General features: G+C 39.3%; 1 protein-coding gene across 6 annotated transcripts in view; it reads left to right on the forward strand.

Annotated features, from left to right (window-relative positions):
* The window catches only part of fgf14 (fibroblast growth factor 14), a 103,591-nt gene that overhangs the window by 79,735 nt on the left and 6,806 nt on the right, over positions 1-17,050 (forward strand). For all 6 annotated transcript variants that reach the window (XR_004568698.1, XM_034213554.1, XM_034213557.1 and 3 more), the window contains exon 3: positions 60-163. Coding sequence is in view for 5 of the 6 variants with exons in the window: in XM_034213554.1 (XP_034069445.1) it covers positions 60-163 (104 nt within the window). In the remaining variant the exon portion in view is untranslated. The remainder of the gene's footprint in view (positions 1-59; positions 164-17,050) is intronic.

A 17,050-nucleotide genomic window follows, 5' to 3' on the forward strand; every position in this document is an offset into this window, starting at 1 on the left:
TAATGTTTGGTGATATTTTTACGTATTTGCGTGTTTGCCTGTTCACGTGTGTTTTTCAGCTTTGTTCAACCTTATTCCTGTGGGCCTCCGAGTTGTCGCCATTCAGTCCGTGAAGACAGGGTTATACATCGCCATGAACGGGGAGGGTCATCTGTACACATCAGTAAGTGCTATTCTATTCTATTTTAATGTTTTATATTCTATTCTATTAAATTGTTTCCTATTCTATTTCAATATATTATTTTCTATTCTAATTTTCAATTGTATTCTCTTGCCAAGATATCTGAGCATGTTTGGAAATGTGCTTGATTATGTTTATACATAAGGGCCTTTGTTGTGGCCTTGACATATTAATTTCCATATTAGTGTTTTAAGTACAAAAACAGTGATTCCAATAAAGATGTAGATACATTTTAACTGCCAGAAAGACATATTTTTTTCAATAAGGGACTTATTTAGCACATTTGCACTAGGATAATTACATTTCAATGAAGGTTAGGGATCCCATTAAGCTGAAATGCATCCAGACAGATTTCTATCCATCCGGCTAAATGCATCAGGCTAAATGAGTTTAATTCCTTAAAAAAAAATGCATTTACATTAGAGGACATCATTCAGGAGGAACACATAGTTCATATGGTCTGCTTTCGTGCTATTTCAGAATACAATTTAACTTCACAATCTTTTGATATGTATTTATGAGAATGTTTGTGATTGGTTAAGAAATGTTGTGACAAATACAATAAGCATTATGTTAACAATAAAGTCATTGTAAAGTAATCAGAGCTGTTTTTGACAAGAGTTGGGACATTTGATGAGCAGCTGTTTCATTATGTGTTCAACCACTCTTATTGACTGTTCAAAATAAGCTAGTTCTTCTGTGGGTTGGACAGCCAACGGGTGATAAGACCCTCCCCGGAGGCTTTTTAGTCTCATTCCTCCGCCTTTCCTCTCTCGGTCATTCAAATCAATCAGCTAGAGCAGGGGTGTCAAACTCAAATACACAGTGGGCCAAAATAAAAAAATGGGTACTAGTCGAGGGCCGGACTGGTTCAATGTTTATTGCAAAACTTATTAAAAAGAACTTATTGCACATATTAAACCTGGAACTAACAAAGCTTAAATTATTGCCTATAAAAACAACATTAAACATTAAATAATCAGTTGCATTCATTTCTTATGGCTCTATCTGCAGCTTTTCCGGAGTCATTTCTTATGATTATATTTTTCCACAGGCCAACAACAGTTTCAAAAAAACAATTTCCCTCAAAGAAAAAAACAAACATGCCCTGTTGTCTCAAGAAAAAAAGTGCAGGTGTGCGTGCAATATACCGGCGGGCCAGATCTAATAGTAATTCAAAATGATCCTGTGGGCCGAAATCAAATCTACCACGGACCTGATTTGGCCCCCGGGCCTTGAGTTTGACACATGTGAGCTAGAGGAACATAGGGAGTGCTGCCCCGTTCTCAGACAGGTGTATCCATCAGAATCACCGTCTCTTCTTCTGCTGCTGTCCTCATGTTCCTAATCCTCAGAGCGCAGAGCAGGGATTTACCATCCGTTCCTTCCTTTATTACCCTGGAGGTTTGGAGGGGCTTCCTCTCTTACTGTATGCTCTGGTATTCCATAGGAATTCTCAAATGCTTAATCACGGCTTGACTTAAGCCTGGAAAATGAATTAATTTAAGGAAGATTGACCTAGAATCCTATGGATATTGTTAAGGAGAGGCACAGCAGGGATTATGAATTAATGAATCTATGGATCCATCTGTCTGCACAACACACAAAGAAGCTATAATTCTCTCGATTTGAAAAACAAACATTAGATATTACAAAATGGCACATAAAGCATAATGATACATTTCAGATTAAGAATGAAATCTACGTATGTACTCTAGTTACTCTACTTTTTGAATCATAGAAGTTGATAACTGATGGTTGGGTTTCTCTGTAATAAACTGACAGTTGTTGCTGTGAAAACTCAACTTCAAGTGTTCATTGCTAGACCGACGTTATTTTTGATAAACGCTACTGCTAATTGGAATTCAAGCGATCTTAAAGGCCGTTTTTGAAGCGGTGTTTGTTGCTTTGATCATGTTAATTCAGAGACCTTAATCATGAAGTGTTGGACATGACTAATCCAAGTAGAAGTGCTGTGAAGTGGGTCTTGTTGAGCAGGTCAGGTCAAAGTGTTCTTTAGTACAGTTTACCCTGCTCCTCACTTCCCCTGCTCCATTTGCAGCTTATTTCTGTGCTAATGGAGGCTCTGATCAGACCTCGACTATCCAGCCACCCACCCAAAGGTCTCTTTCTGCTCCTTAGTGTGTGATTTACTCCGGTAATGGCAGCCTTGTAAGATGGTCTTCATCCTTCTTCATCTCCTCCTCCCCCTTCTTCCTGCCTCTTTTATTCTCCTCTGTGAGTAAGATACAACCATTCCTCCCATTATCACTCTTTTCTTTAGCAAGCAGGGCTCTGGCACTCAACCTTTTCCATCCATTAAAGGTATTTGATTGTAGTGCACTTACATCTTCAGTAACTAATTTGAAGGTTATATTAATGCAGCGTGCTTTGGAGTTGGTAGTTTGTCTGGAAACGCTGTGAAAAACAGCCTTTTTTAAGGGAAAATGTCTCATTATGGCCTCATTTGCCTGAAACCAAGTTATTTTGTATTCAAGTTACTTCAAGGATTTTTTTAATTGGTTATGAAGCAGTCTCAATGTACTACTGATGCCTCTATATTACTTGGCAAAGGAGACCATCAGTGTTCGAATTGGCTATATTTGATTTGTTTATTCTAACCCCTAACCCAACAACACCCGCTGCTAGCACACTTTCACAGCGAGGTGTATTCAAGCAAGTTAGACGGAAGCATGGATGAGATTTTTCATGAAAATACATGTATTTCGTGGTAATGGCTTATACTGGGGCAGGAGCCAAAAAAAGAGAATACAAAGAAGAAATGGTTGCAAAAAGGGATGATGATAGCGCTTGGACATTCATCAGTTGGAGAGAATCGCAGGATTCAATACTGATTGGCCATCTTCCTCCTAGAGTGGTGTGTCATTTGTCTTTTATATAATGAAAAATATTTCTAAAATCAATATAACGTTGGAGGCTTAAACAATATTGACTTTGCTTCACCAACTCCGTATTACATGTACAATTGTAAATCATACAACAAATCCTTATCGCTATTCAAACAACAGGTGCATGTTTTTCAAAAAACCAAATTGCATCTTTCTTTCACTTGGTTTAAAAACAGATGCCCACTAACCAGATCAAGAACCTTTCTGACGTGCGCTCCTTTCAGATGCTTTAAATAGAATTCAGTGGTTCACTTGTTATTCTGTCACAATAATACATTACTGGGGCTTTTACTGCGATGAGGGGTTTTGATAATGGGTGACACTCCATTTTTTTAACAGATGAGGTGAATTAAAGGAAGTGTGCCCCATAGATGGAAAGCCCATTGAAGGCCTGGTAGTGCATCATATTCCTTTGTGCGCGGCACCCGAGGCGCAGCGTGCGGCTCCAATGACAGAGATAGCCTCAAAGTGACTGTCGGCCTGGCACAAAGGACACACCGCCGAATAAAGGGGAGTTCAATCATCTCAACCCTTTTTTAATCTGCTCCTTTTGTATCCGAGCCAATAAACTCCCCGCTAATTTATCCTCCAGGCTCCTCCCTGGATCAGGCCTTTCTTCTGAAATGAAATGAGGGGAGAGGACTTTATTTTGGCTTGTTGTAGAAGATCGGGGAGACACGACGCATGGAAGTCTTTAGAAAGCTGTAATATAATTCAAAACCAGACAAATAAGAAATGAGAACAAACATAAAAACTTTAATTATTCTGCAGGGACTGTGATTTAAAATCCCCTGACAGGCAAACAAGGAAGTTTTGGATTGTAAAGTTTAGTTACATAATGATGAAATTATGTTTTACTTTCACTCTCCTGTGTGGATTTTGTTGTTGTTTTCCTGTCCTGCTGACAGACTCCTACCATCTCTCCAGTGTAAAGGTTTGGCATTTCATGGTCGGCTGGTTTCCTTTGGAGCTGGTTCCCGTCCCTTTCTTCACTGAGTCTCTCACTGCAGCCTTTCTTTATCTGGAGTCTGCACTTGTTAGCGCTACCTTTCATGATTGTCAAATTGACTTGCCACATCACTTGAGTGGTCCTTTTGGAAAAAGGAAATCCTTGAGAGGACCAATCTGCGGCAGTGCCCGGGCTTTAGATTCCCTTGTTAGAGGCTGTATCATCAGCGGTATGGACACAGAAGACTCTTACAGTATATGTGAAAGCTCCAAGGAGCTCTATGTGAGGGCTGCCTCAGTTTGTATCAGTATGAAAATGAAAGTGCAAGTGCATGAAAGAAAAGAAAGGAGCGGCTTATTCAGAACTCGGTGATGTGAAACCAAGAGAGTCTTTTCAAAAGCTACGAGTCCCTTGGATTTGGGTTTTACATAGCTCCCCCTCCCCATTCATTTCTTATTCTTTGGCCGTTTTTCCGTTGAAGCTCTCAAATATTCTGCCCATTAGGGGAAAAAACAGGATATTTTTATATTCAAATTCATTTTTAGTATGAGATTACAGATGAGTCAAATATTTAAATTGTTTTGCTAATCTCCTCAAACTATTGGAGAAAGTGAAAAACTGAGAATTGAAATAGTAGGATAACAATGATTTTGGTTGTTACATAAGAAGTGCATACATATTAATTCATCAACAGAATTGTGACACTTCTTCATGTGTCTCACGTTTGTATAAGCGTGTGTGTGTGTGTGGGGGGGGGTAGGCTACAGGCAACAGATGGCTTTGTGTGAACATGTTTTATTGGTGTTGATTGCAAATGTGCCATGAGAGGAATCTCTTTCACAGTTTCATGGATTTTTTACGGAAGGATATACACGTTGAAGGTGGGGCATCAGGAGCATCTCAGGTTCTTTTAATGCATTTAGGTGTGAAATACCTTTAGTATAATATTCTTATTTGAGTAAGATTATTGGCAACACGTATTCTACAACAAATGCAATTCATCATTTGAACATTGGTCACTGTTAGCCTAGAAGGCAACATCACTATGAACTCAAATCCCTCCAAACAGAAGTGATATAAGAAAGCATAATTCGTCATCATTTATGGATTAAAACCGACCTAAATGCAATTAGACATACATCATGCTTTTTAAAACGATGTATTTATTTATGTCTTAGTAATTCAGAAAAAAGGCTGTTTAACCGCAGAAGCAGAAAAGGGAGCCCACATGTTCCCATTCCCACAGGTCCCTGGTACCTATAGTAATTACTCAGATGATTTGGCCTCTGGAGGAGAGTCAGGCTCACAGTTGAGGTAGGGGGAGCATCATTATACACCTAGCGCTGCTCTCTCTTGCCTTTAATGCAGAGTTAGTATTGGGAAGGGGTGGTGGGCATAAGGGCTGCAGGGAGAGCAGCTTCATGCATTAATGAACAACAAGGTCGGAGGTACAGTAGGCATCAGAGCTGAACTGGTGAACTGTTGATCCGGCCAACGGCAGCTAAGAATAGCAGGTCCTTCAGTCATTGACTATTGCTGTGGTTCTTTATTTCGTTGTAATGGATGGACTGTCTTTGCTTGTTAAAAAACACTGAATATCGTTATATCATGTCAGTTCAAGGTTCTCCATAGAGGTTTGCATCACAGAGGTGATGCACAACATTAAGGCCTATCCTATCACTTCACAAACAAGCTCTCAAAGTTTTGGACAGAAAACCTAAGCTATACCACCATTGCAAAATCCTGGACAAACATAACCTGCTCAGCTGAGAAAATATCTTAAAACACACTGACGCATGTCTCGTTTTTAAAATTCTAAACGGCAAGGCACCCCCACCACTCTGCACTTTTATACAGCAGAACAATTCAAACAGCAGAACCACAAGGTCTGCCTTCAGAGGGGACTGTGTAGTCCCTCTTAGGTCCAGTTCCTTTGGTAAACACTGTTTCTCTGTGAGGGCATCAACACTTTGGAACACAATACCAATACAGATAAGGAATAACACCTCCTATCTTACATTTAACCGCAATCATAAGAACTGGCTTTTAAGCAATCAAAAATGTGAACACTTTTAACTGTATCAAGGTATGATGATATTTCATTTGTTTGCATGTTTGTTTGTTCCTATTTATTGTTGTACTGCTATTTATTTATTGTTGTACTGATGTTGTCTGCTGTATATTTAATTATGTTTTTATTTCTCTAGTCTTGTTGTGGTCATTTAACATCTTGCCAAGGACAACAGTTGAAAATTAGCCTGCTAGCTAATACTGGCTCATTTACAGCAATGTGGATTCATGTGCACTGTCCTTTAAATAAATAAATAAAGAGATATAGAGTCTCCCCTTAGTGTGTTTTCTTCTCCTGTGGGGAACAATACATCATACTGTAAATACAGAACGGAGCTGATATGTCCTCCATTTCTTTCCAGGTTAACAGCTTAACAGTCTGTTAATGTCTCCCTCCCTCTGATCCTCAATCACTTGCTATTCCCCTGTTTATTTAACACAGTCCACAAGTGCAGCTGTTTCCCAAATCACTGGTTTACATGACATGTATGTATGATATACAGTATCAGGCAAAGTGAATGTGTTTGGAGGAACATCAGGGGAAACAGAATGGATCATGAAAAGCTGTAAAGTGCAGAAAGTCAACATGCCTTGTGGACTGTTTTAGTATACGGGAGGTGGGAGGCTCTTAAATCTTCCTGTATGAATTTCCCCAAGATTCCAGCAAAGTTTCCTTTAAAAGTCCTGCTGGATTTGTGTAGTAAAAGGAGAATAGGGTTAGTTCAGACTGAGCAGTATTTCTTCCTTTAAAGGATTATCATCAGCTGCTTCATTCTTGCCTTCCTATCAGTGGCTCATGTATTAGCTTCTAGGCTAATAACATTCAATCATGCTTTATAACAGACCGTAACTCTGCTGATTCTCTCACACCGATGCATTCGCTGATGCAAGCGGCAGCATCGTCTTTATGTGCTAGTTGTTGATTTGATTACATTTTCATGTATTTGTTTATTAAGAGGGGATTAGTTCCCCCAGTTCCTTCGTGCTCAGATTCTTTAAGCAATCCCTCTATTGAGCAGAGCCTTTTCCATCTAATCTTACTCTAACTGTGTGCTACAAATGGGAAATACCTTAAGCATCTATGAGTGAAATGACTCTTGCTAATCCCCAACTTCAAACAGGAAACCTTAGGTGTCTAATAACACACATAAGTATAATGTGCAGGCTCTGGGACAGTGTCACATACAACCAGAAAATACAGAAGAACCTTTTAAATAAGGAAAGTAAAGCTGTCATACAATTTATATCGATGAATATGACCTGCTCCATCTTACATCTTTTAGCTATAGCCACCAGATTCCTTGCCTTAGTTTCTTGATTCGCTTTTGTGATGCTATACAATGTCCATACCTTTATGTGTTTCCCTGTGTAGCTGCTGCCTGCTCAGAGAGCTTGTGCAAGCCTCTGGGAGCTTCTCACAAATCTCTCTTTCTGCATCTCTGAAGTGTTTCATTGTTGTTGATCTGTATCTTATAGAAGCATGTTCTAGCCGTATATCTCCTCCCAGAGTGGGCTGACTTTCTACCATTGTGGCCATAAGCCAACAATCGATCTGTCAGCTATAATTTATATGCTGAATATCCCTCGTTCATCCAGGATAATCCTTACATTTATATCAGAATGGAGTGGCCAAAAACACACACAACCGTGGTTAGATGGCTTGATATGGGTGCTGCGGAGATGACTATAAATTGTGTGCTGCTAACAGTTAATGGGAAAGCAGGAGACTGGAAAGAATACAAATACTGCATCGGGTGGTATAGAGAATCAGAGAGCGAGAGGGAACTCAGCGGTGTGTTCTGCAGGGAAAGCCCTGCTGTGGTCAATATAATCAGTGTAGCATGCAGACAGCCTCTGCATGTTGCCCTCATTCCTCAGTAGCTCCTTCTGCTAAAAGCATTCATCATTTCGAACAAACACAAAAACACAGCATCCAACAAAACCAAAAGCCGTTTTAGAGTCACACTCAGGGATTTATTAAAAGAGGAGAACCGTACATCAGATACACAGTACTGTTTGTGTTACCTGTGGCTATTAGATGAAAAGAAAGTGGACGTGTTTTATTGATCTGATACATTTTTTATGAATACCTTTTAAGAAACAAATCTTGAGGTATACTTTAATCTATTCATAAGGGATTTGCAGTCGTTGCCTACCAATATACTTTAATATATGCACAGTCTGCTTCCTGATCCTGTTCCTAATTGTTCTAAACACCATTTTGGAATGATATCTTTGTTTATACTTATTGTTTGTAAGAACTGGAGAAATATTGATGTTTGCGAGATATCACTGCAGTACTTTTTTGGGAACGGTCGTGATTTTCGTAGGTAGAAACTCCAATAAAAGTCATAAGTCTTGATCACCATCATCGTTTGGGATACACCCCAGTGCCACTGTCTCCTAGCAACCAATACCAGTTGTTTTTATGTGATGTTATTTTGTTTGTATTGGTTTTATGATGTTCAAAGAAAAACGTTTCCTAACCTAGGAATTCCTTTAGAAGTTCTGTATTCCTAATAACATTCTTTAGTTATTAAAATGGCTCCAAAATGGCTCCAAAATGGTGGAATGAGCTCCCCATTGAAATCAGGACAGCAGATAGCTTCCACATCTTCCGGCGCAGACTGAAAACTCATCTCTTTCGACTCCACTTCGAGCGATAGAATGACTAACAAAGAACTGCAGAGCACTTACTAATAAAGGACTGGCTTATCTAAAGCCAGTTGAATAGCACGTGAAATGTTTGGCTCTATGAAACCTGATGTACTTATATGATTCTGTTTTCTTCAAGGTTGTGTCTTCCTGGTCGAATGTACTTATTGTAAGTCGTTTTGGATAAAAGCGTCAGCTAAATGCAATGTAATTATAATGTAATGTAATGTGTGCAGACTTGAATCATTCACCCATGATGACTTCCATCTGCCTCTTTTACCTTGAATTGGCATCTGCAACATTTACATACTGGACACCGTGGCCCTCTGCAAATGTCTCTTTACTTTCAGTATTGCTTGTTTTCTTTTGTTTTACTTTGAAACAGCAATGCCTGTAGGACCTTTTTACTGATTCAACTCAGGCTGCCAAAACTGAATAAGTGTAGGCAGATCTAACGGGGAATTCAGATTTTCATCTTTGTTCCTCAGCGAGACTCTCAGAGGATTTGTTTGTTGAAATAAAGATGGCATGATTGTCATTTCCCCATGAGTACATATTGCAGTAGCTATCAGAGCATGTCTGGCCTGTTCTCCTTTTAATGACCCGAGATTTGGCCTAATTGCTTTCCCAGTGTGTAAATGTCAAGCACCATACAAAAACAAATGGCACACACACTTGTGCTTGTTGCTTCAAGAGCAGTGTAATGTGCAATTGAGCAGCGGAGGGATGAGAGCTCCTGAAGCAACAAGTAGTCCCCAGGAACTCAATATCCAAACAGTGACTGGATGAGATCATACACTCATAGCCCTGTTAACACTGTTGAGGCGTATACTGTATACTGTAGATAGCCAATCAGGATTCATCTGTTCAACATTGTGGAAGTTAAGTTATTTTCTTTATGTGGAGTTTGACCAAAGTTCCAAAGTAATGTCATTCTTTAAAAGCCCACAGACAGATGGAGGGTTTATCATATGGTATGCTAACAAAGCAAACTTTAAACCAACTGTAGTTTGTCTGAGGTCATTATAATCATAAAAGATAACATTTCTCAATAACTTTTCAGCGCTTACATCAATAAAAAATGTTTGAATCAGATTTGAAATGAAAACATTACCACCACAATGTGTTTCTAGCCATTCAATATAGCAGCATGGCTCTATTGAAGGCAAAGGCATTGCTTTACCCTGGTCCAGACTTGAATATCCAAGAGATACAGAATACAGGTATTTTTCAATGAAAAGTGCTTCTTGTGTGCTGCCTCCAGTTTGTGTCAGACTCAATGTCAGGCAGCGTAGGGTCACCATCACATTTTCAGTAACTTTGTCTCTAAACATGTGTAAAATAGTTATGGTGCAAGCATTTCGTTCGAGTGTGTTTGAGTGTGTTTAGGATGACAGTTTCTTTTGATGCGACTACAGCCACAGTCCTCTCTTTTCCTCCACAAGAACCTTCCAACCTTCTCTATTACCGCCCATGAATAGAAAGTCACGTTTTATCAAGCTTCACCCTTGGAGTTTTCAAAATCAAAACAGTTAAAGCTTTTACAAAAAGTTTATTAATAATGATCCATCATTTCGTCTCTTAAATCTAAGTTGATCTTCTCTCCACTGTGGCTCTTCACACTGTCCAAGCTGAGAAACAGGTGTCTCTCGTGCACATGTGTTAAACAGGGAATACCTAAACTAAACCTATAAATAAAAACTTAAATAAAAAGTGGAAGAACTTCATATTGTATATACATTATATGGGCTACACGTGTAAGGTGGACATGTTGCGAGTAGTGCAAGATGAAGTGACACTGTAGGCCTACTGTACTGAAGTAGTAATAGCTCTGACCCGTACATGCTCGCTTGTGCTGCATGCTCTTGTGGTTATGGTACTTACACCACAGCTTCACAGCAGAGGTCCGCAGGTCAGAAGTCTCTATTGTGTGAAACACCTACGCACACTCTACTAGAAATCTCTATGTACTAAAAAACAATAACATGCACTCAGGGAAAGGAAGCCTACACTTATATGGCTCTCTGAAAAAAGAAAGGACACAAGCGGATTAAAACCTAATCGCACACATTTTCCTGTTTTAGCTAACATGTCCAGTAAAGTCTTCTACACACCACTACAAGGGGAAGGGTGGGGAAACCAATAAGCAAGAGCATTTTGTTTGCACAAAATATAGAATAAAAACAATATTTCTTTCAAACAGTTCTATAAGTGCCAATGCATGCAGGACGCCTTAAAGATGTATGGAGAAGTCCTTGTTAAAAAAATGCAACACAGTGTTGAATCAGCTGGAGCTTTCTTTAAATTAGGGTTAGGGTTGCCGTGTTCCTGCCTGATGCAGACTTTATTATATTTGGAGGCACCAATACGATTTTTGTAGTCAACCTTGATCCATCCTATTTTCAATATACGTTCACTTTATCATTTGGATTATCTATGTTGTAAATATGTTATACATGACACCTTTTACACATCCGTCCACGCTTGGAGAGATGTCTAATTTAATAATGGGGTTTCTTTCTGGGAAGTTATTTCCTTGTCAGCTTTGAGGATCTAAGGACAGAATATGTCGTATGATGTAAAGACCTCTGAGACAAATGTGTTATTTGTGATATTGATGGATTGAGGTCACAGTTGACGTTTAATAGAACTGTACATTTCAACACATTTAATTAAGTCCTGTTTGAACCTCATCTCTCTAAGGAAATTCAGAAAAGTTCTGGATCGAAATGATTCTTTAGGAATTATACTGTAATATATGGACAGGCCGGCTGCATTTGTGGTTCCTATCTGGCTGACTGGTTGAATCACGGCTGTAGCAAAATGTTATCCTCGGAGAGAGACTGACTGTCGGGAATCCTCTGCTGTCTTCTGGTCATGCACACTCCGGCTGAGTGCTCGCTGCCTGTCAACAGGGTTTCAAGAGGGAAGGACGAAATGGCCCCTCTGCAGTCAAATCTCAACAAAAAAAAGACTGAAGGAAAAGTAATATATGCCTCTGTAACCAAAGCCCTCAATCCTATTATACATCAAACCAGGCACTTTGAAGAAATCACAGTTATAGCTTTTTATATCCAGATGTCCAGGTTATCAGATTCACCGCTGTAGCTCCAACATCTGGCGGACGCACAGCTGTTTATAATGCAATCAGTAATAGTCTACGCTCTGATTAAGCACTATAACCACTGCCAATAATTATATCCTATTTTTTAATAATATTAACATCCATGACGACCTCTGACATGCCTCTGCTGACAGCTACAAGGGGACGGGTAAATAGAATCAAATCAAATCAAAATGTATTATAGCCCCAAATCACAAAAAATGCTTCAAAGCTAATGAAGATGGAAACTAGATGATGGAAACTAGGTTTGTGTGTTTTGAGTTTGCTCACTGTTTCATATTTGTATTCATTTCTGCTGTATACAGTTGTGATTGTAGAACTTGAACCTTTAAAAAATCACAGTGCCAACACTCATTGAAGTGTGTGAGTTAAATATCTCACAGGTGTTAAAAGTTGAGATGAGGAAGATGATTAAGTGCAAAGTAGCCTGAAAAAAACAAAGAGTCAGCACCAAGTGAATATTCAAGGACGAGAAATGTGCCTTCCACTTTCCAAAAAAATGGGACACTGTTCCTGAGGTTGTTAGCAACACAAACTGCAGACACAGAACAAACGGAGGGGAGAAACAGCTCCATAGAGACATCTCACATGTATCTATCTGTAAGCAGTGCACACTATAACTCTGCTGTACTATGAGTATCTATGTATTTCTTTGTGTGTGTACTTGGACTGATTTGGCTGTGTGCTTGCACGTCCATAGATTAGTGTGCGTGTGTGGGTGTGTGTGACAGACAGTATATGCTTGTCAGATTGTTGCACAGGGCAGACTGCTGGCTCGCCTGACAAGAAATGACTAGCCTATCTAGAAAAAATATGTCTGCCGTGACACCAATCTGACACCAATTTATGAATCAACCACAGCAGAGTGGACACACACACACACACACACACACATACACACACATACACACACACACACACACACACACACACACACACACACCATACATACATACACTAAAACGATCACAGAAGTTCTTGAAATCCCATTGATCTAGATCTCTCACCAACCGCCTCTTAGAGTGTCATGTTATGTATTTATTTCGTTTGGTATGAGCCACACATTGTTTCTCTTGCAAACGTTACTATGATTGTACTAATGCACATTTTTTCGTAATAACTCTCTCTATGTTTATTCAGACTGACCCCAGTGATCCTGCAGTTTGAGTATCACACCTGATTTAATTAGTTTAGGCTGCAGTTGTTTGCTGTCTTTCATTGCAGCTTCAAATCCCATCGTAACCCACTAAAAACATGATTAAGAAACACATCATTTCAAGATATCAAAAGCAAAACTGAGTAATTTAACCTTTTTTACAATGTTTTCATCAGATGGTTATGGAGAGTTGTACACTAGATGGAAAAAAGTAATCAATGAGATCAGTTGATTGGAGAATTTGGATATCAGATACTATTTTACTTGTTTTCATATATATATATTACTATTATACCGATGATATGTATACCTGGCATAAGGCTTTAGCTTGATTTTCTCCTTGTCTTACTACTCAAACTAAGTTGCTTGAAATGCAGTTTTCATTTTGTACTGATTAAATATAACATTGTGTTATAAAAACATTTAGTTGTCATTTACACTGATTAAATTAGTTAGTGTGTTATTTATTATTTGTATTAAAGCCAGACACCTTTTGTACATTTTGAAAATCAGATTCATGACAAAGTCCATCACTTTATTAGGCTTTGCATGCCACAGGTTCATCTCCCACTGAGAATAGAAGCACTTTTGTGTAGCATTTCTAAGTGTCGACTGTGTGTGTGTATGTGTGTGTGTATGTATGTGTGTGTGTGTGTGTGTGTGTGTGTGTGTGTGTGTGTGTGTTTGTGTGTGTGTGTTTGTGTGTGTGTGTTTGTGTGTGCCAGGGGAGATGTACTGCATTAGAGTCTCTACCTCCTGGGAAACTTTATTGAGCACTTAAGTGCTTCTGGTGTCCAAATACCTTAAAGGTGTTAGTCCTTTTTGTCTATTTGTGCACCCTTGGGTTAAAAGGGAATTATTGCAGCTTCTTAAGGTGACTGTGCAAAATTAGTCTGATAGGAATACAAATGAAGCTATACTGTATTTCATAGAGTACATTTGGCTGAAGAGTGAAGTGTGTTGGCTTACTGTTTTATGGCAGAAGAGATTACGCTTTTTCATTATCTGTAGACAGAGACGTATAATTTCATTATTCGTTAAAGTAGTATGCAAAATACATTTAAAGGAATGTGGTTCAAAAGTTGAATACATTGCAAGGTCATGCAATATTAAAAAAGAAAATATGTTGGCTTTTAATACTTTAATATACTCTAATAATTATTATTATCAGTTTTAATGTAATACCACACCAGAGGCAAATCAAACTGTCTGTCCTGCAATAGCAACAGTTTATCTGGAAGTTTGTATTTGTCTCTGTGACTTAAAAGCTCAGCCAGATACTGTCTGTCTGTCTGTCCTTTTTGTTCGATCATACTCAAAATATTCATCCAAATCTTGGTTTTAATCATATAATCACAGCGTTTGATTTTTTTGGGTTTATACACATTTAAGGAACTGGTTGCAAGTATTCAAAGACCAAAGACTTATTGTCATGTAGCAATTTGTATGCAAGACATTTTTAATATAATTTAGTTGTCCTATCATCACACACACAAGTCATGTCATATACAGATCACTCAGGGCAGGAAATATACAAATAAAAAAGGGAAACTGTACGCCGTCTGTGTACACATCCATCCAGCTGTGTCCCCATGACTCTTCTTCTACTCGCTGTCTCCTCTTCCTCCTCTGGGCTGATAATCAGACAGCTCCTCTGAAGCCCCCATTGTTTGCACACACTGCCGACGTGACTCTGATACATATGAGAGCGGCTTAGCATTGTGAATGCAGCTCAGCTTTCTGGAGGTTGACCTTTTTCCATGGATTAATAGGTTTTATGCCTGCAGCATTAATAAACAATTTATTGGTTTCCACAGTAGGATAGTGAGCCGTCACTCTGCATGGTAATGTGCGTCCCCCTCCCCAGATTTGTTTGCTCTCACCTCCTTTTAGATTACGCTATGAAATCACAATTCGTTTTGTGGTTCTTTCCAAAATTACGTTTGTTTCAGATTGACTTCCTTTGCTCGCTTGTCTTTAAAAGCCTATTCACTCTTTTTATTTCAAACTCCCACTCCCTCCATCTGTCTCATCCATTTGCCTCTTTTTCATGTGTTATTTTTCAGTGGAAACTGTATTCCTGCCCCTTCTTCTCAACCACATTAGTTAATCTATTTTTCCTTTGCCGTGCTTTTACGTGATTGTTCATCTTTTCCTTTTTGTCTCTGTCTTTGTCTTTTTGCCTTTTTGACTGGGGCTGATTATGTGGGGCTGAGCAGTTTTGCCCCTCACGCTGTCTGTGGCCAAGGTCAATTATGGCCTTCGCTTCCCGAGCAGAGAGCCACTGATGGGGAGCGCCGGGCGGGAGACCGAGGGGGAAGAAAATCAACCGTTTGGTGCCTCGAAAGTTATTAGATTTGCCTCTGGTGTGAAAGCGTGCACTGTGTCCGAGCCTCACTCTCCTTTTGCCATGATTTCATCTATATTTTTCCCAAAATATTATTATAACTTGGGTAGAACTCTATGGCAAAAACTACCTTTTTATTTGTAATTAGGAACACAACAAGGATGCCAAGTTGATATTGACATCAACCTACTAGGTTGTTACTGTATGTCAAACCTTTTACTAATTGCTTATTTACACATCCAACCATTTTTGACATACAAGTGACGCCTTTTAATCTCAAAAGAAAAACAATGACAGAAGGAAAGAATAATCTTGTTTAGACACATAAAGGAGGAACATGATAAAAAGCATTCAGCTTGTCATTGACATTTTTGACACACTTAAAATGCAATCAACAAACAATGTGTCTGAATTCAGCTGCCTTCACTGCTCTGATCTTCAAATCAAGCTGATTATGGTGACTGACATTGAGCATGCTTCCACAAACAAACCACCTCCACTTGCTCTGCCTCCGTAAACAAAGAGACATTTTTTGTGCATTTATGCGAAGGCGTTTGATTAGCCACAATTACGGCCTTGCCACCAGCTTGTATGATTAGTTTGACTCGAGGCTGTTTTGTGTGTGCCGTGTAAGTAATCAGCGCTGGGCCGTTCCTGGACCGGCATAGAAATGTTGTGTCTAATTACAGCAGCCAACCAACCTGCGATGGCGCTCACCTGGCGAGGAAAAAGTATAATTAATTACCTTATTGAGGCAACTCAGGGAACCATGAAGGTAGAACTGTTTGCCTTCTAATCGGCTCTGCAACAGAGTTTGCTTCAGCATGTTTGAACATCCTTTCAGAGAAAAAACGGTTGTTACGTTTAACAAATAAATCAGTGTAATTAGGACATTTGTTCGGTGTTGTTTGCTTTGAAATCACCCATTTTACAATATCAAGATGTATGTTCTGTGTACAGTACAAATATAATATGATGTCCTCTATCCACACAGGACACAGACCTCCCTTTAAGACACCTTTACCATTATAAGTAGCCTTCTGATAAGCTCCTGCTTGCCGATGACACACAATACATCTTAATGTGAGCAATACAATGAATAACGATGAGGACAGAACCTGTGCATACTCCAGAGGAAATGTTTATTTATCTGATATTAAGCATGCCATGCAGACTCATGCTCAGGGTTTTATCATTTAAGGCTCTGCTTTCATTGCCTCAGTCTGCTGCATCTCCGCTCAGCTGTTGTGGCCTGCGACGGAAGCAGTATTAATATCTGATCCTAATCCTTACATTTGCCAGTAGAATAGGATGTATTAATGTAATTGCTGGCGAGACACACCAAATTCAGGATGTGGGATTTACCCAACACACAGCTCACATACAACAGACCTCCACTCTGGCCTCTCAGGGCCTATTTTCACTGTTTCTCACTGAAATTGCAATGTGAGTGAAAACCTAGCTGTTGTTATGCATCAGGCGTTTGTACCTTCTACTAAAAAATGCCCTTGAGTCTTCAATCAAGGATAGAGAGGGCACTTTAAATACAGTTGGGGGCTTTACGGCTTCATTACGGTTCATCCCATTCCCAAGTGTTTCTCCGCTCCTTCCTGCTCAGCTCTGCTTTCAGCTAAATACTGTCTGGAGGATGAGGTCTGA

The sequence above is a fragment of the Gymnodraco acuticeps genome, unplaced genomic scaffold (assembly GCF_902827175.1).
Source record: "Gymnodraco acuticeps unplaced genomic scaffold, fGymAcu1.1, whole genome shotgun sequence".
NCBI classification, from domain to species: Eukaryota; Metazoa; Chordata; class Actinopteri; order Perciformes; family Bathydraconidae; genus Gymnodraco; species Gymnodraco acuticeps.